The sequence below is a fragment of the Lissotriton vulgaris genome, chromosome 5 (assembly GCF_964263255.1).
Source record: "Lissotriton vulgaris chromosome 5, aLisVul1.2, whole genome shotgun sequence".
NCBI classification, from domain to species: domain Eukaryota; kingdom Metazoa; phylum Chordata; class Amphibia; order Caudata; family Salamandridae; genus Lissotriton; species Lissotriton vulgaris.
In genome coordinates, this window is record NC_141693.1 from 54,155,211 (window position 1) to 54,179,811 (window position 24,601).

Below are 24,601 nucleotides of genomic sequence, written 5' to 3' on the forward strand. Positions count from 1 at the left end.
AGCTGATTGATGATGCTACGCAGGAAGAAAAAACAAGATAAGATATTTGTAGACTGACAACTTGTGACATTCGGATGAAGCAAGTTTTGAATGAAGTGTTTTCCAGAATGCTGCTCTTTAAGCAAGATATGCAAAACAAATTGCGAGTTAAGAGGAAACGGTTTGCTAGGTGCAGATTGAGAAAACACTGGAATAGTAGCGTAAAGTGAAAATGATTGGCCTCCGGTTACTATGGAGGTAGAAACGTGCAAGGAGCACCCAGCACACTGTGAAAAACCTCTGGGTGCAGCAGGACCAGGAATACTAAAATTGGTACTACAAGGAAGCGATGGAACGCAGAAAAGAGACCTATAAGGATGGCTAGTTACAAGCTCAGGAACTATTTACAGCTGGGACCAGACATACAGTGGGACATTCTACAGCAGTGGTTCCCAATTTGTGGTTCAGGGATCCCTGGGGCACGCGAAGCCTCCTCAGTGGGTCCGCGACTACGTAAATAATATTAAGAGAATATAAAGTGTATATAATTAAAGAAACAAAATATACAATTGGGAATTTTAAAATGTACTGTAAATGTGAAGGAATCTGAAATTGCAGACTAAAAGTTAAATTTGTGTCCTCTGATTGATCCGTGGGAGCAGTGCAGGTGCATCAAACTGTATATAGTATGGACGATGAGAGGCCTACATTAAATTCAGAAAAGCTACAACATTCATGTTAAAATGAAACTTTAGAATATTGTTGTTTTTTTATTTATATGTGTTTCCGAATTAAATAAAATGTGTCATTATTTGTGTATTTGTTTGAATGTTTTTGTCTGTATTTTTTGTGTATTGTTTTGTGGGTCAAATGGTCAACAGTACCTAGGCTGGGGACTTCGGCTAGCCGCCATGATTGAGTTTGGGAGAGGACCGGATTCCAATAATTATTCAGAAGGGGGGAGGGGGGGTCTTCAAGTTCCAGTAAGGATTGATTAGAGATCCCCAAACGGTTGAGAACCACTGTTCTACAGAGCAGAAAGTTAATCGGTCCACTGTAAGTGCACAGATGAAAACCGTTAAAGTGTGGCCCGTCAACAGCCAGAAACCTGCCACAGGTGTCAGACGTTCACCCCTGCTCTGTTCTTGGTTATTCTGTAACATCTGAGCTTTTCATTGATTTTTGTTTTGGCCTTAAAAAGTCTCGTCGGAGACAGATCTCAACTTGGAAGGAGCTTTATTTCTGATCTGTTTTACTTTATTATGCTTCGGTTTTGTACTTCCAATGTATAGACAGCTTGCTAAAACGGGTGTCGGGTGTCTGCTCATCTTTCTACACTGATGCATTGGATTTCTGACGTTCATCAGGCCTCTTAATGCCATCCTCTCTTCCAGATAGCCCCAGCACCTTGGCCTTGGAGGCCACACAGTGTTACCTGGATGCTGCAGCAGGTGAGGCCGAGGATGAACCTTTTTCTGCAGGTAGGTCTGACCTTATGCTACCACAATCATGCCTTTTGACAGTTTTATGTCTGCCAATCATTTTGGGTGCTCTCGGGTGCTAGTGGCGTGTGCTCGCGAGTGTTAGTGGCTTGTGTTCACGATCTGGAAGTGGTGGCTGTTCACGGGTGGAAGTGGTGGCTGTTCACGGGTGGAAGTGGTGGCTGTTCACGGGTGGAAGTGGTGGCTGTTCACGGGTGGAAGTGGTGGCTGTTCACGGGTGGAAGTGGTGGCTGTTCACGGGTGGAAGTGGTGGCTGTTCACGGGTGGAAGTGGTGGCTGTTCACGGGTGGAAGTGGTGGCTGTTCACGGGTGGAAGTGGTGGCTGTTCACGGGTGGAAGTGGCGGCTGTTCACGGGTGGAAGTGGCGGCTGTTCACGGGTGGAAGTGGCGGCTGTTCACGGGTGGAAGTGGCGGCTGTTCACGGGTGGAAGTGGCGGCTGTTCACGGGTGGCTAGGGCAGGTGCTCACGGGTGGCTAGGGCAGGTGCTCACGGGTGGCTGTGGCGAGTGTTCACGGGTGGTCGTGGCGGCTGTTCACGGGTGGTCGTGGCGGGTGTTCACGGGTGGTAGTGGTGGGCGCTCACGGGTGGTAGTGGTGGGCGCTCACGGGTGGCTAGGGCAGGTGCTCCTGGGTGGCGGTGGTGGTGGGTGCTCTTGGGTGGTGGTGGTGGGTGCTCCTGGGTGGTGGTGGGTGCTCCTGGGTGGTATTGTTGGGTGCTCCTGGGTGGTATTGTTGGATGCTCCTGGGTGGTATTGTTGGGTGCTCCTGGGTGGTATTGTTGGGTGCTCCTGGGTGGTGGTGGTGGTCTTGGTGCTCCTGGGTAGTGGTGGTGGTGGTGGTGGTGTTGGGTGCTCCTGGGTGGTGTTGGGTGCTCCTGGGTGGTGGTGGGTGCTCCTGGGTGGTGGTGGTGGTGGGTGCTCCTGGGTGGTGGTGGGTGCTCCTGGGTGGTGGTGTTGGGTGCTCCTGGGTGGTGGTGGTGGTGGTGGTGGGTGTGGGTGCTCCTGGGTGGTGGTGGTAGGTGCTCCTGGGTGGTGGTGTTGGGTGCTCCTGGGTGGTGGTGTTGGGTGCTGCTGGGTGGTGGTGGTGGTGGGTGCTCCTGGGTGGTGGTGGTGGTGGGTGCTCCTGGGTGGTGGTGTTCCTGGGTGGTGGTGTTCCTGGGTGGTGGTGGTGGTAGGTGCTCCTGGGTGGTGATGGGTGCTCCTGGGTGGTGGTGGGAGCTCCTGGGTGGTGGTGGGTGCTTATGGGTAGTGGTGGGTGCTTATGGATGATGGATGCTCAGTCAGGAGTGGTGGTGCTTGCTCAAGGGTGGCCGCTCATGGGTTGTGATGGTGGATGCGCATGGTTGTTGGATGCCCAGGCCGGGGTTGCCAAACTAAGGGCATTTGTAATTTCTCCCTTCTTCTACATGTGTAGCAATGAAATCTGCTGTTTCAGATGGCTCCTTTTAGCATCTGGTCTGTTAGAACGGTGAATTGCAAACTGTGCTAATTAGCCTCAGTTCTACAACTTTGAACACTGATACGTGTGTTTTAACCACTCTTCTCACTTCTTCTCTTTCTTGCTGATGGCAGAGAACGATGTCGAGGCGGAAGCCACACAGGCCTTTGTATTCAAGTCTCCCTCGGTGAAGCCAGCGGCCTTTAAAAGTAAGTTCAGGTGCACCCTTGCTAGTGCGCTGCTCGGATCAGGGTTACCAGCCTGCCAGGCAGTGAGCTTACTGATTAAATACCTTTTGAGAACCATGGTTTGTAAAGGTTTGGAGGGACACATTTAGGCAAACCTTCCTAAATAACCAGAAGCAAGCAGGTCAGAGGTTCATCTAGCAATGACGTTAGAAATTAATGCCTTGTACTATGCATTCAAACATGTTGAAAATTATTACATTTAGAAAAAAGAAAGAAATAAACTAGATAGGATGTGGTGCTGAGCAATCTCTCTGTGTACTATTGGAGGGAAAGTGATCTGATGACACCCTGGCCAGCAACTTTTACAGAGGGATGGAGTTGGTGTGGATCTCAGTAACTGTCTGAAATGATAGCAGGAGGGCTGGGCTCTGCTGAGCACAAGGGTTCATCATTAGCTGAACGACCCAGGAGCCCATGATGCGTGTCATGGACCAGTTTAGGAATGGGGGTTGAAACAGACATGAGCGGAGATGACAGTGGATTGGAGGAAAGGGCTTTGGAAATTGGTTTGGTAAAAAGATTTCCTCCCAGCTGGGAAAGCCATCGCTACTAGAAATTCTAAAGTGGTACTGAATGTCTGTTGTGGCCTGTGCTCTCTGCCTGACCTTTCTGTCTCTTTTCCATAGAGCCATCAGTGCCCAGCCCAGGAGGTAGTGCTTTGCCTAAGCCAGGTAAGTCTTGTCCAACGGGAAAACATTTAACGTGCCTGGTAGCTGCATTTGTGGAGATCCTTTTCTGTTGCTACACGTTTTTCTGCTCATCCGGCTTTTCATTTCACGCTATCCAGATATTTTTGTTGGTGCTCTTCCCAGTCTGCCTCTTTATTTAAAGCGTTAAGACAGACTTTGATTTCTTTAATATTTCTTCGAGGTTCGGTTTGGAGAGCGGGAACACTGGACACCTTTCTATACCAACAGAGCCACACCCCCATCCCCATCCTTTCCTATGCCCATATTGGAGATTTCTGTAGTGTCTTCAGCTTAGCCAGTGACCCATCAACCATCCACAACCTGGTGTAAGCACTAGCACTGGAAAACCCCTCTCACTTTCTTGCAAGGAATTAAAGAAGGCGCTTTTAATTCGGGCTATACTCTTTATGTTCAGAGAGAATCTCTTGTAAGCTAAGGGTTTAGTCTTTTGTTCTAAACTTAAGCATTAGAGGTCTTGTTTTCAGGGATTGGAAGAAGTACTGCATACCTTCAACCTGCTTGAACTGTTCAACTTTTGCATCTGATCAATTAAATGTTTCCTTTTTGGAAATGCTGTTCCTTTTCTTAAAAGAAAGGAATTGTTCATAGATGTGATGTTTCTTGTTGAGGTGTTAACCCTGCAGATGAAAGTTGCGACAACAGTTTGCATGAAGTGAAGGAAGCTGTCTTCTCTCTCCTCTTGTGTACTCCAGGAGGGTGTTGGCACATATTGCACTTGGGTGCATGTAACTGTCCTGATACTGCATGTTTTGAATTTCTGTTAAAGCATCATTGTAGCATTATAACCCAGTTGTGCTGATTTGATAAACATTTAGGTAACGTTCAGCTGTTCCTTTTTTCAATGTCTGCCGTTATTAAAGAGGCACTGAATAGCTGACAACAAAAAGGCATCAAAAAGCCAGAATAGTGAAAGCTAGTCAATAATGGGATTGTACTCTAATTTGGCTCATTCTGTATTCTTTTGCAGGTGCATTTGACAAAATGAAGGATGTAGCCATCCATTATATCAACAAGTCCTTTATTACCTACAAGCAAAAAAGCCAGCCATTTTCTTTCCTTCTCATCTGAACTTCTGAAATATGTTTTTTTTTCTTTTCAGTGTGCAAGCTCATTAGAAATTTCATTAAAGATAGAGGGGTCATCTCTATTGCTGCCATAGATGGCACAGATCGTCATTTTCTGCCCCTGCATATCTTGGCGCTCTCTATTTGCCCATCGCCCACTTTTATCTGTTTTACTTCGTATGAATATGTGACCTGGACCCTTGGCCAGGATAGCCACCCCCCTTACCCGAGCCCCTTGGGACGTTGCGCACACCAGCTTATACCCCAGAGATTTTAACAGATGTGTTTGTGAGGCCTCAATATGGGTTTCCTGCAAACAAACTATATTGGCCCCCATTGATTGTAAACCTATAGATACATTTTGTCGTTTTCTTATATCATTTAACCCACATATATTTACTGATACAATCTTTAATGCCGTCATACTTTTGGTTTTTGGTGGTCTATCCCATTACCTTTGAGTGCTCTTTGGCCATTTTCTTGTTGTCTGTCTGTGACACTTCCATATGCATGGATATTCCTGCCTGACCAGATCTACCTTCATATCTGTACTAGCATTGGGTGTTTGCCTGGCAGTCCCCTCTCCCCCACCCTTCCCCCCCCCCCGCCCTAGTGGTGACTTTAACTGTTCTTACTGTTTATCAGTTTTTTCGTTTTCCTGTCTCTGTGATTTCTTTCAAATTAGCCTCCGCCTGAATTTCACTTGTAAAGCTGCGAGTTGTTCCCTTAAAGACTATTTTCAGTCGAGCTGGGTTTTGTAAAAAAAACTGTTGCGCCAATTTGCTCGAAGGGAGTAAATAGCTGTCTCATTCTCAACCTTCGTTCTACAGTAGCATGGGCAAAGTCTGGTCTAGCAAAGAATATGAAGCCATTGTGTTCCCTCCTGCTTGTAGGCCGGGCAATGTTTTGATGTGCTTTTCTAGTATCGTACGTTGGGCTTGTATGTCTCCGGACCACTGTATAGGGTCAAAAACAACAGATAGGAGAGGTAGCTAGCTTGTGGGTCGTTAATACATTGTGATTATGTGTTCTTTAACCCCTTCGATGCTATTGACGGAACGGTTCCGCCATGAGCGTCGGTTGGCCTGTGCTCATGACGGAACCGTTCCGTCATGAGCCCGTTGGCTCATTAGAACGTTCAGCACAGCGCAGGAATCTGCGCCACGCTGAAGGTGTTAAAGAGGCGTAGCTTGAATGCTTTACCAAATTGAAGCCTCTTTGAGTCGTCCTGGTGGATACAGAGAAGTTGTTCCAGATCCCGGGTGCTTAAATAGAAAAGGTCAACCGTTTTGCTTTCTCTTGTTTACGCATAGTATGCAATCTGATGGTGTCCTGGCTTTGGGTCTGCCGAGAACCACCAAAGGTGCCGAGCATGTTTGCAAAATAAGAGGGGTTGCTCGTCGGGATGGCTTTGTAAATGATGCAGCTGGTTTTGAAGATGGTGTGGGCAGCAAAGGGGAACCAGTAGAGATCCATGAGGATGATGGTGTTGTGTTCATAATTCTTCAGTCTTCTGGATGAGACCTGCTGCGATGTGTAGAATGCACCTAAGGGGTGCCAATGTGAAGTCTGGTAGGCAATAGAGCATGATGTTGCCACCATCCAGTTGGGAGAGTACCAGGGCCTGAACAGCAGTTCTGACGTCTCTCCCTAGAGAAAATGTTTTCCCTTTCTTTAGAGATAGATACCTGGCACTAGTCTGTCTATGATTTTTTGGCGATCTATTCCTTCACCGTGAGGTTGGTGTCTAATGTGAGTCTGAGTGACTTGGCATTCGGTGAAAGTTTAGCTCTGAAACCATCAAGGTTCATGCCAGTAAGCCAGGTCTGTACGGTTACTTGTTCTTGGCAAATAAATGAAATTGCGTCTTGGTTAGATTGAGCTTCAGATAGGAGCTGGGCATCCTAATCTGGATCATGTGCTAGCAGTTTCTAAGGCACTAGATGTGTGAAGTAGATGAAACTTTCTAGTGGTGTATAATGAGCTTATTAGTGAACTTTGATGCTGTTCTATCAGAGTAGAACATTTGGCAGTACATCCCTCTGTTGTGCTGTACATTGTCTGTGTACCTTCAAACATGCTTTTGATGACAAGTATTGGTCAGAGCTCTGGTAGGCCCAGCAGTGACCATAGAAGACATGTGTCAGAGCCAGGGTAATTAATCCAAGACTGGAAAAAAAGTATAAAGCGGCTCCAACTGACACAGCATACATCAAAGGTCAGCTGCCATTGGACTCACTAGTGGTATCAAATGCGAGGAAAAGAGCTAACTCACAGACAACAGGCGATGCTCCACCCCCTGATAAAGAGTCCAAGCTTTTAGGTGCTTCAGGGAAACGCACCATCTCACAAGCAGCCAATGTCTGGAGAATTGCTAACACTCAAGCTCTGTTAGCGAGATATGATCGAGCTCATTATGATGAGTTAGAATCACTCATGCAACATTTGCCAGAGCAATATAAGACCAGGGCTTCTGATTAAATACAAGAAGGCAAGGTTATCACAAATACCTCTGTTCGAGGCATGTGGGCTGCTGAATTCATATCTGTGCATAGATCGCCGCCTAGTGTTGGGTCCGGATGATTGCACATTGTTGTCCTGGAAGAGTCTTCGAAGTATCACGAGATAGGTGGCTCCTCCCCTGGACTACAGTGCGCATGGGCATCACCTCCATCCCCAGATTGTTTTTTTCCGCCATTGGGTTCGGATGTGTTTCGGTTCCCTCTGTCGAATCGATAGTTGTAAAACTTTTCTAACTCGAGACCAAAAGGTCTTTAGGCTGGGCGTCGGTATCGTTTCGTTCGGGTTTTTGTCTGTTCTCAGCTCCGAACTCTTGCTACCCATCCGCGTGCTCTCGGCGCGGAGGGGCCTACTCGACGTTCCAGACATGGAACGGACTCCGTTCAAAAGGTGCCCGGTGTGCACCTCCAAGTATTCACACCTCGATGTGCACCCTGTGTGCAACAAATGTTTGTCACCGGACCATGATGAGGCCAGGTGTATGGCCTGCTCGAAGTTCCGGTGCAAGAAGACTCTTAAGATTCGTCGGGCCGCTAGACTCCAGGCCCAGTTATCGGCAACCTCGGCACCCCCGCCGGACGACATCTTCGAAGAATCTGTTGAAGACGACGATGTCATGCGGGTTTCGGACTCCAGCCCAGCGTCTGAGGGGGATGCCTATGACGCGGGAGACGAGGACTTTGACGAAGCCGGCGACGAGGTAGGGGACGACGATGGGGCAATTGCCACCGTGGGGGACAGCTTGGAAGAAGAGCGTCCCCAGACTGACTCAGGGGTCAATCCCCTTCATGCGGCCCAGGTCGAGGGATCGCCTTCGGGCCTTACCCAAGAACTCGTTACTAGTCCAGCAGCCCCGCCTCCGGGCCCGGTCACGGACATTTCTAAGGCGCCACTCCCGTTAACAAAAACGAAAGTGAAGCCATTGGGATCCACTCCTCCGGTTTCGAAACCGAAAGTGAAAGCTGCACTGGTGCAGAAGGCTCTGGAGGCGTCGTCTTCCAAAAAATTCAAAATGGCCGACCTGAAGAGCCGTGCCAAGATGGCCGACCCGAGGGCCTCGGGGTCGACGCCGAAGACGAAGTCGACCGACGCGGCCGCGTCGGCGCCGAAGATGGTCCAGGTCGATGACCTGAAGAAAGCTTCAAAGAAGCGTCAAGGCGATTCCACGGCTCCGCCCGTCGGGGACAAGGACCGTGAAGTGTCGGCTCCGAAGACGATGCCTCTCGCCGACCCGGCTCCCGACTCGGGGAGATCGCTCGAGCCGGTCAAGCCCTCCACGGCCTTGACGAAGAAGGTCGCGGAGTCCCTGCAACGGATTCGGAAGGACGCTGTGGTTCCTGAACCAGGGGATGTGGTGCCGAAGCACACAACAAAGCCCACAAAGGCGCAAACGCCTATCCGCTTCACCCTGCCGCCGAAGTCGACGCCGAAGGCTTTCGCTCCGAAGCATGGGGCAGGTGTGCCCTCGAAGCAGGTGTCGATGCCCGAAGCGGCACTGGTGGTGTCGAAGCCTCGGCTCCAGCCGCTTGCAGAGGAAGAGCGTCGAGAGGTCATCATCGACGCCAATACCGGAAAACTGTCTCTCCTCAAAAGGAAAATCACCACGGAGCCGGTGTTGGAACATTTTCGTATTCCTCTCAAAAATAAGAAGGATTCTGCGGGTACTTCGGCCCCGATCGAGCCTGCCTCTCCACAAGCTTTAGAACATTCGCCAACGCGTTCCAACGCAGGGGATGGTGACGATCAAGAGGTCGAGTACAACTATCCGGCGTACTCGGATCCGGAGGAGGGACATGAGCCTTGGTCTGCCGGAGGCGACCCGGACGACCCGCAATCGGGTCAGGAACCGCAGCTCTTTGCTGCAAAGACCTCACCGACGGAGGACTCGGCAGCCTTCAACGCCTTGATTGAGCGAGCTGCAGCTAACCACGAGGTCGAGCTGCACTCAGATCCTGTGGATGTGGACTTTTTGTTTGACACTTTCTCAGTGGCTGAAAAGTCAGTCAAGACATTGCCAATGCTCAAGGGAGTGCTAAAGCACGCGACTGAGGTCTTCAAAGAGCCCACCCGGGCGCGTGTCATCAATCCTCGCATTGACAAAAAATATAAGGCAGCGCCCTCGGATCCGACATACATCAAGGGACACTTGCCACTGGACTCGTTGGTGGTATCCAACGCACGCAAGAGGGCGAACTCGCAGACCACTGGTGACGCTCCTCCCCCAGACAAAGAGTCTAAAATATTTGAGGCGTCAGGGAAACGGATTGCTGCACAGGCAGCTAATATTTGGCGAATCTCAAACACGCAGGCCCTACTTGCACGCTACGATAGGGCTCATTATGACACCCTAGAAACACTGCTGCAACACTTGCCTGACCAGTACAAGGAGGCAGGGGAAATGTTAATTCAGGAAGGAAAGCTCATCACAAACGCTTCCATCAAATGTGCGCTGGACGTGGCTGACACAGCCTCCAGGGCAATCAACACTAGTGTGTTGCTGAGAAGACATGCATGGCTTAGGATATCAGGTTTCAAACCGGATATACAAACAACCATCCTGAACCAAACAGTTAATCCTGACCACCTGTTCGGCCCTGAGGTGGATGCGACACTGGAAAAAATGAAGACAGACACTGCTAAGTCTATGGGGGCCCTCCAGTCTCAGCAGTTTCGGGGTGGTTCCTTTCGCCGCTCCAATACCAGAGGCACCTCAAGGGGTCAGGCATCGCAGTCCACACAGTATTATAAAAGTAATACCCAAACCTCATACACGAACAAGGGTAGAGGTGGCTACAGAGGCAACAACATCAAAGGCAGGGGACGTGGAAACAACAGCTCCAGGTCCACCACCGCCAACAAGCAGTGACGTCTTGTCACTGCCCCCCGACCACACAACACCGGTCGGGGGGAGACTCCAGCAGTTCCTGCCCGCGTGGAAATCCATCACCACGGACAGGTGGGTCAAGTCTCTTATCCAGTACGGTTACTGTCTGGAACTTACTTCCACTCCACCGAACATACCTCCAAGAAGCCGTCCTATGTCCGGCGAGCACTTGCACTTGTTGCAGCAGGAAGTTCAGGTCATGCTGCAAAAAGGGGCAATAGAGCTCGTACCACTGCAAGAAAGGGGAACATGGGTTTACTCTCTGTATTTTCTAATCCCCAAAAAGGACGGATCCCTCAGGCCCATCCTGGACCTCAGGCCCCTCAACTGGTTCATTCTCTCGGAGCATTTCCATATGCTCACGTTGCAGCAGGTGCTCCCTCTGCTTCAACAGGGGGACTTCCTGGCTACGTTGGATCTAAAAGATGCATACTTTCATATCCCCCTGCATCCTTCCCACAGGAAGTATCTCAGATTCACGATTCAAGACCAGCACTACCAGTTCAGGGTTCTGCCGTTCGGGGTCACCACAGCGCCAAGGGTCTTTACAAAGTGCCTGGCGACTGTGGCGGCGCATCTACGACGCCAGAACGTCCACGTCTACCCTTACCTGGACGACTGGCTCATTCAGGCAAAAACAGAACAGCAGTGCGCCGACCACGTGTCCCGCACCATTTATCTCCTGCACGATCTGGGATTCTCTCTGAACTACCCGAAATCCCATCTCCAGCCCGCCCATGTACGACAGTATCTGGGCGCGACAATAAACACTCTGGCAGCCACTGCGCAGCCAAATTCAGTGAGAATCGCCAGTATCCAAACGCTGATCCAACGATTCAGACCTCAACACTCGCTTCCGGCGAAAGTGTTCATGCAATTGATAGGCATGATGGCCTCCTGCATCTCCATTGTCCCGCACGCGAGTCTACATATGCGTCCGCTTCAGGAGTGCCTAGCACGTCAGTGGACTCAGGCTCATGGACAACTGACAGACCTAGTGTTGGTGAGCGGTCGGGCATACAACTCTCTGCATTGGTGGAATCCACAAAACCTTTGCAAGGGCCGACCATTCCAAGAGCCTGTGCCACAGATTATCCTGACAACGGACGCTTCTCTCCAGGGATGGGGAGCGCATGTACTCCACTACACAGTGCAGGGACTATGGACACTACAGCAAAGGAAGATGCACATCAATGTGTTGGAACTGATGGCAATCTTCATGGCCTTGAAGGCGTTCAAAGTACATCTGTGCAACCAGGTCGTGTTGATCCGGACGGACAACATGACAGCCATGTACTACATTCAGAAGCAGGGAGGCACACACTCTCCGCAGCTGTCTCATCTGGCTCAGAGCATGTGGAAGTGGGCCATTCAGAGGAACATCTTCCTCATGGCAGAGCATCTCCCGGGCAAGGACAACCAAATGGCGGACCTGCTCAGCAGGCACAGCCATCAAATGCACGAGTGGGAGATACATCCATCAGTACTCCAACCGTACTTCCAAAGGTGGGGTCATCCAGAGATAGACCTGTTCGCCACAAGGGAGAACGCAAAATGCCAAAGCTTCGCCGCCAGGTTCCCACACCCGCTATCACAGGGCAATGCGATGTGGATGAACTGGTCAGGCAGATTTGCGTACGCTTTTCCCCCAGCACCTCTGATACCGCTGGTGGCACGCAAGCTCAGGCAGCACTCGATGACTCTCATCCTGGTTGCTCCAACGTGGGCTCGCCAACCGTGGTACACCACGTTTCTGGAACTCTCCGTGGTACCGCATCAAAGGCTTCATCTCACTCCCAGCCTTCTGACGCAGAGCCATGGCGACATTCAGCACCCAGATCCGCAACAGCTCAACCTGGCGATCTGGCTCCTGAAGTCCTAGAGTTTGGCTACCTCAATCTTCCTCCCGATTGCATGAACATCATTCGGGAGGCAAGGAAGCCCACTACTAGAGCTTGTTATGCGGCTAAATGGAAGAGGTTTGTCATTTACTGTGTTAACCACGATATTGACCCGCTAGATGCTTCCATTCAAAACATCATTTGTTACCTGTTCCACCTGTATCAATGCAATTTGGCGTACTCTTCCATCCGCATTCGCTATGGCAGCATACCTCCAGAATAGGCAACACCTGTCACTTTTTAAGGTCCCTGCTATCAAGGCTTTTCTGGAAGGACTCAAAAGGGTCATTCCACCAAGGACCCCACCAGCTCCAGAATGGAACCTCAATGTGGTTCTTACAAGACTGATGGGTCCTCCCTCCGAGCCACTGCACTCTTGTGAGCTTCAGTTTCTGACTTGGAAGGTTGCTTTCTTAGTAGCAATTACATCGCTACGGAGGGTTAGCGAGTTGCAGGCGCTCACCATCCAAGAACCTTTCTTCCAAGTACATGCCAACAGGGTTGTGCTCCGCATTAACCCTAAATTCTTACCCAAGGTTGTATCTCAATTCCATATGAACCAGACAATTGAGTTGCCGGTGTTTTTCCAAAACCCAGAGACGCTGGCGGAGCGAATGCTCCACACCCTTGACGTTAAAAGAGCCTTGATGTACTACGTGGACAGGACAAAAGATTTTCGCAAAACCAAGCAGCTTTTCGCTGCTTTTGCCTCACACCACAAGGGAAACGCTATCTCCAAAGCTGGGATCGCTAGGTGGATCGTGAAATGCATTCAAATCTGTTACGCTAAGGCTAAACGCACTCTCACTATTCCACCAAGAGCCCACTCCACCAGGAAGTTGGGGGCCTCTATGGCTTTCCTAGGTAACATTCCCTTAGAAGATATTTGTAGGGCAGCCACATGGTCTACCACACATACTTTCACTAAACATTACTGTGTAGACGTGCACTCCAAACAGCAGGCAGCTGTTGGTCAGGCTGTTCTCAAAACACTTTTTCAGACTGCTGCAGCTGGCACGGGCGTCCGCCGCTAATGGAGGGACTGCTATGTATTCTATGCACAGATATGAATTCAGCAGCCCACATGCCTCGAACTGCAAATGCTACTTACCAGTATGCATCTGTTCATGGCATGTAGGGCTGCTGACATTCATATCGCCCACCCTCCTCCCCGGCGCCTGTAGCAGCTGCAGTCTTCATATATGTATATGCTCATAGCATGGTCATCACTCACATACTTCACTCCATCTCTGCCAATGGCTAAAAACAATCTGGGGATGGAGGCGATGCCCATGCGCACTGTAGTCCAGGGGAGGAGCCACCTATCTCGTGATACTTCGAAGACTCTTCCAGGACAACAATGTGCAATCATCCGGACCCAACACTAGGCGGCGATCTATGCACAGATATGAATGTCAGCAGCCCTACATGCCATGAACAGATGCATACTGGTAAGTAGCATTTGCAATCTGCTGTGCATTAGACACTGCAGACACAGCCTCTAGAGCAATAAATACAGGAGTACTGTTGCCTAGACAAGCATGGCTACGCATCTCTGGGTTCAAGCCAGAAGTACAGGCCAGTATCTTAAATCAACCCTTTGACCAGCAACATCTCTTTGGTCCAGCAGTTGATAATGCACTAGAGAAAATGAAAAAAGATACAGATACAGCAAAATCCATGGGTGCTTTACAAACTCAGACCCATAGAGCGTCCTTTCGTCGCTCCTCATATAGAGGCGCCTCTAGGGGGTTTCAAACTGACAACACCTCCTCCTCTTCTTATAAAGCGCCCACCCAAACCTCGCCCAGTAGCGGGTATTACAGAGGAGGATATAGAGGTAACAACAATAAGGGCAGAGGTCGAGGCAACAACAACTGCAATGCCTCTACTCCCAAACAGTGATTTCCCTTCCATCCCCCAGACCATTCCACTCCTGTTGGGGGGAGGTTACAACAGTTCCTACCTGTCTGGAACTCCATCACCACAGACAGGTGATTCAGTCTGGTTATTGCCTGGAGCTCACTTCCACTCCAACAATACCACCCAGACAACATCCCATGTCACAGTAACATCTCATACTCCTAAGACAAGAGGTTACATCTCTACTGCAAAAGAATGCAATAGAACCAGTCCCAAAACATCATCAAAACATAGGAGTTTACTCCCTATACTTTCTCATACCCAAAAAGGACGGGTCCCTCAGACCTATCTAAGGCCCCTAAAATTGTACATACAATCCGACCACTTCATATGATCACACTACAACAAGTTCTGCCGTTATTAAAACAAGGCGACTTCCTTGCCACCTTAGATCTCAAGGACGCCTACTTCCACATTCCTATCCATAAATTTCACAGAAAGTACCTACGATTTGTACTAGAAGGTCAACACTACCAATTCAAAGTACTCCCTTTCGGAGTAACTACAGCACCTTAAGTGTTCACAAAGTGTCTAGCAGTAGTAGCAGCACACTTGAGAAGGGACAACATTCATATCTTCCCATATCTAGATGACTGATTAATAAAATGCAAGTCATACCACTAATGTGTACAGCACACGCATCAGACCATCTGCCTGTTTCACAAGCTAGGATTCACAGTAAATGAGAAATCACACCTCAAACCATCCCTGTCTCAACAGTATCTAGGTGCCACCATAGATACCTCCAAAGCAATTGCATACCTCAATCCAACAAGGATACAAAGTATGTAAGCTCTTATGCATAAATATAAGCGATTTTTCTAGCTCTAAAATAGTTTCAACATTACCTATCAAGCAAAGCGGTACTGGTCCATACAGACAATATGACGGCCATGTACTACATCCAAAAACAAGGAGGAACACACTCTCCCAGCTGGTGCAGAGTATATGGAGGTGGGCCATTCCTCAAAAAATCTTTCTGTTAGCAGAACATCTACCAGGAGTTTACAATCAAGTTGCAGATCTGTGAAGTCGACAAAGACAACAGATACACGAGTGGGAACTTCATCAAGTTCTTCAACCATTCTTGCACAAGTGGGAACAGCCAGAGATAGATCTGTTCACCACACACCGCAACTCCAAATGCCCAAACGTTGCCGCCAAATACCCACACCCATTGTCCAAAGGCATTGCGGTATGTATGAGTTGGTCAAACAAATGTGCGTACACTTTTCTACCTCTCCCACTAATTCGTTTAGTGGTACGCAAGCTACAGCAACATTCCCTCACATTGATTCTCATAGCACCAACGTGGGCAAGACAACCGTGGTACACCACACTACTAGAGCTCTCAGTAGTAACACATCAAAAAGTGACACTCTGTCCACATCCACTGACACAGAACCATGGAGAGATCATGCATCCAGACCCAATGCAGCTCAATCTAGCGATTTGGCTCCTGAGGTCTTAGAATTCGGATACCTCAATCTTCCGCCTGATTGTATGAATGTCATAAAAGAAGCGAGACGCCCCACCACTAGAGCATGTTATGCAGCTAAGTGGAAAAGGTTTGTTGTGTATTGCACAAATAACAACAATAACCCATTAGATGTTTCCATGCAAAACATCATATGCTACCTGCTCCATTTACAAAGATGTAATTTGGCGTACTCCTCAATCAGGTTACATCTTGCTGCTATAGCAGCCTATCTTCAAAACAGACAACATTTGTCATTGTTTAGAGTACCTGCCATCAAAGCGTTTATGGAAGGCCTAAAACGAATCATTCCTCCCAGAATATCACTCTCTCCGGTATGGAATTTAAATATTGTTCTCACTAGACTTATGGGTCCTCCATTTGAACCATTACATAAGGGTGAGTTACAGTTCCTTACATGGAAAGTTGCTTTTTTAGTTGCTATTGCCTCACTCAGAAGAGTAAGTGAGATTCACGCATTAACAATTCAAGAACCATTTATACAACTCCATCACAACACAGTGGTTCTTAAAACAAATCCAAAATTCCTGCCAAAAGTCATATTACCGTTCCACCTCAACCAATCTATTGAGTTGCCAGTATTCTTTTCCCAACCACCGATAGTTGCGGAAAAGAGCTCTTCACACATTAGATGTAAAGAGAGTGCTCCTCTACTACATTGATAGGACAAAACCGTTTCGAAAAACAAAACAACTGTTTGTGTCCTTTTCTCCTCCACACAAAGGCAATCCTATTTCAAAATCAGGCATTGCAAGGTGGATTGTAAAGTGCATTCAAGTCTGTTACCAAAAAGCAAAACACACTCTATCCATTCCCCCTAGGGCTCATTCTACCCGTAAATTAGGGGCATCTATGGCATTCCTAGGAAATATGCCATTAGATGATATCTGTAAAGCAGCTACATGGTCTACACCACACGCATTTACAAAACACTAATGTGTAGATGTGCAGGCAAAACAACAATCTAGTGTGGGCCAGGCTGTACTCAAAACATTATTTTAAACTACTGCAACAGATAAGGATGGTCGCCGCTAAGAGAGAAAACTACTGTGCAATCGATGCAATAGTGTGTGGTCTGCAGCCCATATGCCTCGAACGGAAAATGCTACTTACCAGTATGCATCTGTTCTTGGCATGTAGGACTGCAGAACCACACATGCAGCTGCCTATATCTGTTCCAGTAATATCTTAATTAGATACACAGCACATGGACATCCTTCTCTGTACTCATACAACTCCATCATTTGCCCAATGGCGAAAACAATCTGAAGATGGAGTCGATGCCCATGCGCAACTACGATCCTCAGGAGGAGTCATCCAAAGACAAAGACTCTTCCAAGACAACAACAAAGTGTAATCATCCAAGCCCACAACCAGATGGTGATCTATGCAATAGTGTGTGGTTCTGCAGCCCTACATGCCAAGAACTGATGCATACTGATAAGTAGCATTTTCCTTCCCTCTAAATCTCCCCGTAAATTAGAAGTCCATGTTTTCCCTTGTTTTCAATAATCAGCTATGTTTCCTTGTACCATAATGTGTCCCTACACTATGTTCTTTGCACCAGGAAGCTAGTTCTTCCCCAGCTCTCTTTGGTGCACCTCTGTTCTGTGATCTTATGCTGCCCCTTCATCTGTAGCATAGTGCGTACTGGCGGTGGCCTGCAGTCCACAGGTGTGATCCGCCCCCCCAACCCCTTACATTAACCACTTGTGTCTCTCTCTGTTCCGCTAGTGCCCCTGCCTATGGCTCATTTCCTCTCCTCTTGGACGCTCAGTTTTCCCCAGTGTTCCACAATGAGGTTCAGGGTCTTCCTTTTGTGTTCATGTCTGCTGTTTCTCCCCCTTGCTCTTGTAATTAAGCCTCCTTCCTTTGTGTTTCAGGCTGCATCCCCTTTTCTTGTGCTTCATCCGGTCTCTAATATTGTCCTTGTGCTTCAGCCCTTGTCTCTCTTTCCCCTGTGCTTCAGCCAGTGTCTCTCTTTCCCTTGTGCTTCAGCCTGTGTCTCTTTCCCTTGTGTTTCAGCATGTATCCCTTTTACTTGTGGTTCATCCTGTCTCTAATATAGTCCTTGTGCTTCAGCCTGTCGCTCTTTCCCTTGTGCTTCAGCCCGTGTTTCTCTTTCCCTTGTGCTTTAGCCCATGTCTCTTTCCCTTGTGCATTAGCCTGTGTATCTCTTTCCCTTGTGTTCCAGCCTGTATCCCTTTTACTTGTGTTTCATCCTGTCTCTAATATTGTCCTTGTGCTTCAGCCCTTGTCTCTTTCCCCTGTGCTTTAGCCCATGTCTTTCTTTCCCTTGTGCTACAGCCTGTGTATCTTTACCTTGTGTTTCAGCCTGTATCCCTTTTTCTTGTGTTTCATCCTGTCTCTAATATAGTCCTTGTGCTTCAGCCTGTCTCTATTTCCCTTGTGCTTCAGCCCGTGTCTCTCTTTCCCTTGTGCTTCAGCCCGTGTCTCTTTCCCTTGTGCTTCAGCCCGTGTCTCTTTCCCTTGTGCTTCAGCCCGTGTCTCTTTCCCTTGTGCTTCAGCCCGTGTCTCTTTCCCTTGTGCTTCAGCCCGTGTCTCTTTCCCTTGTGCTTTAGCCCGTGTCTCTTTCCCTTGTGCATTAGCCTGTGTATCTCTTTCCCTTGTGTTCCAGCCTGTATCCCTTTTACTTGTGTTTCATCCTGTCTCTAATATTGTCCTTGTGCTTCAGCCCTTGTCTCTTTCCCCTGTGCTTTAGCCCATGTCTTTCTTTCCCTTGTGCTACAGCCTGTGTATCTTTACCTTGTGTTTCAGCCTGTATCCCTTTTTCTTGTGTTTCATCCTGTCTCTAATATAGTCCTTGTGCTTCAGCCTGTCTCTACTTCCCTTGTGCTTCAGCCCGTGTCTCTCTTTCCCTTGTGCTTCAGCCCGTGTCTCTTTCCCTTGTGCTTCAGCCCGTGTCTCTTTCCCTTGTGCTTCAGCCCGTGTCTCTTTCCCTTGTGCTATAGCCTGTGTATCTCTTTCCCTTGTGTTTCAGCCTGTATCCCTTTTACTTGTGTTTCATCCTGTCTCTAATATAGTCCTTGTGCTTCAGCCTGTCGCTCTTTCCCTTGTGCTTCAGCCCGTGTCTCTCTTTCCCTTGTGCTTCAGCCCGTGTCTCTCTTTCCCTTGTGCTATAGCCTGTGTATCTCTTTCCCTTGTGTTCCAGCCTGTATCCCTTTTACTTGTGTTTCATCCTGCCTCTAATATTGTCCTTGTGCTTCAGCCCTTGTCTCTCTTTCCCCTGTGCTTTAGCCCATGTCTTTCTTTCCCTTGTGCTACAGCCTGTGTATCTTTACCTTGTGTTTCAGCCTGTATCCCTTTTTCTTGTGCTTCAGCCTGTCTCTATTCCCTTGTGCTTCAGCCCGTGTCTCTCTTTCCCTTGTGCTTCAGCCCGTGTCTCTTTCCCTTGTGCTTCAGCTTGTGTCTCTTTCCCTTGTGCTTCAGCCCGTGTCTCTCTTTCCTTTGTGCTTCTGCCTATGTCTCTCTTTATTTGGGCCTTCAAGCTGCCCATAATCAGCCTACTGAAGACTGCACTTCTAGCCCTATCCAACCCCTGCTTATCTGCGAGGCTCCGCAAGGGGAGCAGTCCCCAATACAACATAGGGCCATGACCAGAGGCAATTCCCACACTAACCAAGGCGTGTCAGCAGTGGACCCCATTAAGGGTCCCGCCCCTTCCATGGTGAAGCCGGTCACTTTCTGTGCAGATAGTGCCTCTCTCCTGGAAAGTCAGGAGATACAGAAACAATCTGTGGAAGCAGGCCAACCAGACGAATCCACTCAGCACCTCAGTCTGTTTCTGTCAGAAGAACCTACTCGGGCCTACTCGATTGATGTGACTGATGAGCTGCCTCCTACTTCCGTCTTGTCTGAGTTCAGTTTCAGGCGGCTGTTCGTCTTCCACTCGGCTACGTCTTTCATCCCTTCGTGTAGGTTGGTTCTGGCGGTGGCTGGGTCGTTGGTGAGGGAGAGGATCAGCTGGGTATCGTCGGCATAGGAGATGATGTTGAGGTTGTGTTGGCATGCGATGGCCGCGAGGGGGCTCATGTAGATGTTGAAGAGGGTTGGGCTGAGTGATGATCCTTGCGGTACGCCGCAGATGACTTTGGGGGGAGGCGGACTCTCTGGGTTCTTCCGGCAAGGAACGAGATGATCCACTCCAGAGCCTTTTCTTGGATTCCGATGTTGCTGAGGCGTTGTACTAGGGTGCGGTGGCAGACCGTGTCGAACGCTGCGGAGAGGTCCAGGAGGATGAGGGCAGCTGTTTCCCCGTTGTCGAGCAGGGCTCGGATGTCGTCAGTGGCTGCGATGAGGGCGGTCTCGGTGCTGTGGTTGGCTCGGAAGCCGGACTGCGAGTGGTCGAGGGATCCGTTTGTCTCGAGGAAGGCGGCAAGCTGTCTGTTGACGGTTTTCTCGATGACTTTGGCAGGAAGGGGGAGGAGCGAGATGGGGAGGTAGTTCTTGAGGTCGGTGGGGTCTGCTGATGGTTTCTTCAGGAGGGCACTGAGTTTGGCATGCTTCCAGCTCTCCGGGAAGGTGGCGGTGTTGAAGGAGCAGTTGATGACGTCTCTGAGTTGGGGTGCGATGACGGAGGCGGCCTTGTTGAAGATGTGGTGGGGGCATGGGTTGGTTGGTGATCCGGAGTGGATGGTGTTCATCGTGTGGGTGGTGTCTTCGGTGCTGACCGGGGTCCAGGCCCGGAGGGTGGTGGTGGGGGGGCGTCAGTTCGGTAGTTGGGTGTGTGGTCTGTGCGCCGAAGCTGTTGTGTATGTCGGCGATCTTGCTGTGGAAGAACGAGGCGAGTGAGTCGCAGAGTTCTTGCGAGGGGGTGATGACGTTGGTTCCGGCGCTGGGGTTGGAGAGCTCTTTGACGATGCTGAAGAGTTCTTTGCTGTTGTGTGAGTTGTTGTCTAGTCGTTCCTTGAATGCTGTCTTCTTGGTGGTGTGGATCAGCTGGTGGTGTGTGCGGGTGGCGTGCTTGAGGGCAGTCATGTTGTCTGTAGTCGGGTCTTTGCGCCAAGCTTTCTCGAGGGAGCAGCAGTTCTTCTTGGAGTTCTTGAGGTCGTCGTTGAACCAGGAAGCCTTCTTGCTGCCGGGCCTGCTGGGATGGTTTTTCAGGGGTGCGAGGTCGTCAGCGCAGTTGGAGAACCACTGGTGGAGGTTGTCGGCTGCTTGGTTCTGGTCCGTTGATCTGGCGGGAGGATTCTGGTTCAGGGATGTGGAGAGCTGGTCGGTGGCGATCTTGTTCCTGCTCCTACGGGGAACCTGTTGCGGGTGGCGGTGAGTCGTGGTCCTTCTGAAGCTGAAGTGGACGCAGCTGTGGTCTGTCCAGTGGAGTCCGGTAGAGTGGCTGAAGGAGATGTCCTTGCTGGAGGAGAAGACGGGGTCGAGCGTGTGTCCGGCGTAGTGGGTGGAGGTGTTCACCAGTTGCTTGAGTCCGAGGTTGGCGAGGTTGTCCAACAGGGTGGTGGTGTTGCTGTCATTGTTGTTCTCCAGGTGGAAGTTGACGTCCCCTAGGAGGATGTAGTCAGCGGAGGTGAGGGCGTGCGGGCTGATGAAGTCTGCGATGTCTTCGCTGAATTGTGTGCGAGGTCCCGGGGGTCTGTAGATGAGGGTGCCTCTGAGGGTGTCTTGGGGTCGGTGTGTATCTGGAAGTGAAGATGTTCGGCGGCTGTGAGGGTGTCGTCGGAGTTGGTCGTGATGCAGATGGTGTTTTTGTGGACGATGGCGATGCCTCCTCCAGTATGGTTAACGTGGTCCCTCCGGGTGATCTTGTATCCGTCCGGGATGGTGATGGCGATGTCGGGTGCTGAGGAGGCGTTCATCCATGTTTCCGTGAGGAAGGCAACGTCTGGAGATGTGGTGTCGAGCAGGTTCCAGAGTTCCAAGGCGTGTCTGTGGACGGAGCGGGTGTTGAGCAGGATGCACTTCAGGTGGTTGCTGCTGGTGCTTGGCTTGGCGGGTGCGGTGCAGGTCCGGATGCAGGAGAAGTTGCAGGAAGGGCAGGTGAAAGGTCCGTGGGTACGTCTCGGGGTGGCTCTGTAGCATCCGGGGATCCGGCCGGTGTTAATTGCGTTGAGGGTGGCGGCGTTGTAAGTCTGGCGGGTGGGCTGGCATCTGCGGGAGCCAGGGGTTCAGGCGCTGGGCGCGGTCCAGGCGCAGACGGGCTTGCTTTTGGCGCACAATCGGCGCGCCCGAGCGCGTACGCGTGGGCGTCATAAGTAAGGAGCCGGGTGGGAGGATCAGCTGGGTGGCGGGAGCGGGGGGCAGGCCGCAGGGAGGCAGCGGCGCGAAGAGGCTGGTGCGGGCGGGCGGCTCAGCGGCGGCTGGGTCGCTCGAGGCAGGAACCAGGAAGCGGCAGCAGGGAGCGAGGAAGAATGCAGCAGAGGAGCGTGGGGGCGCCCTGGCCTGAACACAGGCTCAGCGGTCGCTCCCTACTAGGTGAACTCGGTCCCCTTAAGTAAGGAGACGGGTGGGAGGATCAGCTGGGTGGCGGGAGCGGGGCGACGAATGGGCTGGCGGGGGGGCGGGGCCGCAGGGAGGAAGAGGCTGGTGCGGGCAGGCGGCTCAACGGCGGCTGGGTCGCCCGAGGCAGGAACCAGGAAGCGGCAGCAGGGAGCGAGGAAGAATGCAGCAGAGGAGCGTGGGGGCGACCTGGCCTGAATCCCGCTCTGAACATCCTCATCTTAGTCTGGACACCAGATCTGGCAGTGGAGAAATTGTGTTTAAGTCTGTCACTCTTAAGCAGTACTGCTGGTCATAATACCCCATCCTCCTCATCTGGGCAGTGTCACAGGTTCATTCTTTTAGCTGAGAAAAGGGAAAGCTGCCCTAGGATAGATAGATATATATATATATAATATAATATAATATAATATAATATAATATAATATAATATATTCAACATTGGTGCCAGGCAAAAAATATATCCACGAGGAATTGTAAAGATCTGAAGGTAGTCAATGGAATAGTTGAAAAAGTTGTCACTTTTACTGTTCTTCCTGGTTAGTGTGTCTTATATCTAACATTTAAGTCTTGACAAGTTTTTTTTTTTTTTTGTCCTAAGTCAATTTGGTAGCAGGAGAAGTATGGGGCCTCGTGTGCCAGCTCATCAACCCACATCTCTTTTTCACCTTCCCCCACAGTCTGCACCTCTTCAGAGAAGGAGGATTTCTCAGATGATGAGCACTTCGCAGTGGCTGAGACCCAGTCATTTCTCAGGGGCCCGGACCTCAGTGACATCGATTTAGAAGACGAACCAACTCAAGCTTTCTTTGTGGGAGGTGGAAACAGGCCACATGGCCCCTCTACGTCTACGCAGAAGACGGCTGGCAGTCTGAAAAGCGCAGCAAGTAATGACAAACTAATCGCACATTCCACAGAAGTGAAGAAAGAAGATAAGGAGGCAGCAACTCTTGCAGAAGCAGAGACGCAGCTTTTTTTTAGTCACAACGTAGAAGAAGCACCAGGCAGATCTGCTAAGCCCCCCGAAGACCCCTCTCAGGATGAGACACAGCCCATAGCACTTTATCTGGGCCTTCAAGCTGCCCATAATCAGCCTACTGAAGACTGCACTTCTAGCCCTATCCAGATGGTGACCCAACCCCTGCTTATCCGCGAGGCTCCGCAAGGGCAGCAGTCCCCAATACAACATAGGGCCATGACCAGAGGCAATTCCCACACTAACCAAGGCGTGTCAGCAGTGGACCCCATTAAGGGTCCCGCCCCTTCCATGGTGAAGCCGGTCACTTTCTGTGCTGATAGTGCCTCTCTCCTGGAAAGTCAGGAGATACAGAAACAATCTGTGGAAGCAGGCCAACCAGACGAATCCACTCAGCACCTCAGTCTGTTTCTGTCAGAAGAACCTACTCAGGCCTACTCGATTGATGTGACTGATGAGCTGCCTCCTGAGCCATCGCTGGAGCCCATAGACTCAAAGCATGCTGCAGAGCTGTCTGGCAAGTTACGGGATGCTGATGAGACAAGCAAGTTGCCAAAGGTGTGTCTTGATGGAGTTGTAGCCAAGGCATCCACTGAACAAGACCATGCTCCCACACAACCTTCTTCTAAACTGCCACCAGATCAGGAAATTGCAACCAACTCAAGCATTCAGCCACAGATAAACCAAGCTTCTGAACCCTCAGATGTGGGGAGTACCACTGCACAAGAGGTGCAACCCCAATCTGATCAGTCTACACATGCAAAGAAGAAACAGCCCACCCTGTCAAAACGTGAGTCAGGGGGAGATGAGGGTTGGTGGAGGGTTTGTTTCAGTGCAGGTTTTGTGACTTGTATGTTTCATTCGGTGGCGGGTGATCTGGCTTTTGATGTGGCCTCTTGCACAAAGCAAATAGTGAATCAAGTCAGCACTTATTTGATTTTGTAAATGCACTGAATGTGAAATATATGTTCGAGGCATATGAGCTGCAGATCATACACTTTTGCAATAGATCGCCACCTGGTGTTGGGCTCGGATGATTGCAGGTTGTTGTCTTTTTGGAAGAAGTCTTTGTAATCACAAGATAGGTGACTCCTCCCTTGGACAATACTGCGCATGGTCATCGACTCCATCCTCCGATTTGTTTTTTTCCGCCACTGGGTTCTGATGAAAGTTTTCCACTCTGACTAGAAAATACTTTTTCAGCAACTTCGAAGCGTGAAACTTTATATAAAACTTTTCGACATCGAATAGACTTTTCGACATCACCAGCTACATTCCGGTGCGTCGACGAGGGCCGTTGGGCCTATCGGCGCCTTCCGGCCTACGCCTCATGGACAGGAATCCATTCAAGAGATGCCCGGTATGTCGAGCAAAATTCCCTCATAGCGACCATCATGAGGTTTGCAACCTCTGTCTATCGCCGGAACACGACGAGTCGACCTGCACAGCCTGTGCATCCTTCCGATCGAAGAAGACCATTAGGGATTG

General features: G+C 50.0%; 1 protein-coding gene across 2 annotated transcripts in view; it reads left to right on the plus strand.

Annotated features, from left to right (window-relative positions):
* Positions 1 to 24,601, plus strand: part of MDC1 (mediator of DNA damage checkpoint 1) — a 174,678-nt gene that overhangs the window by 81,104 nt on the left and 68,973 nt on the right. Inside the window, exons 6-9 of one of the 2 annotated variants that reach the window (XM_086920828.1) lie at positions 1,374 to 1,460; positions 3,053 to 3,127; positions 3,793 to 3,837; positions 22,818 to 23,903. In XM_086920828.1, the coding sequence (XP_086776954.1) occupies positions 1,374 to 1,460; positions 3,053 to 3,127; positions 3,793 to 3,837; positions 22,818 to 23,903 (1,293 nt within the window). The remainder of the gene's footprint in view (positions 1 to 1,373; positions 1,461 to 3,052; positions 3,128 to 3,792; positions 3,838 to 22,817; positions 23,904 to 24,601) is intronic. The other variant, XM_086920829.1, reaches the window with a different exon arrangement.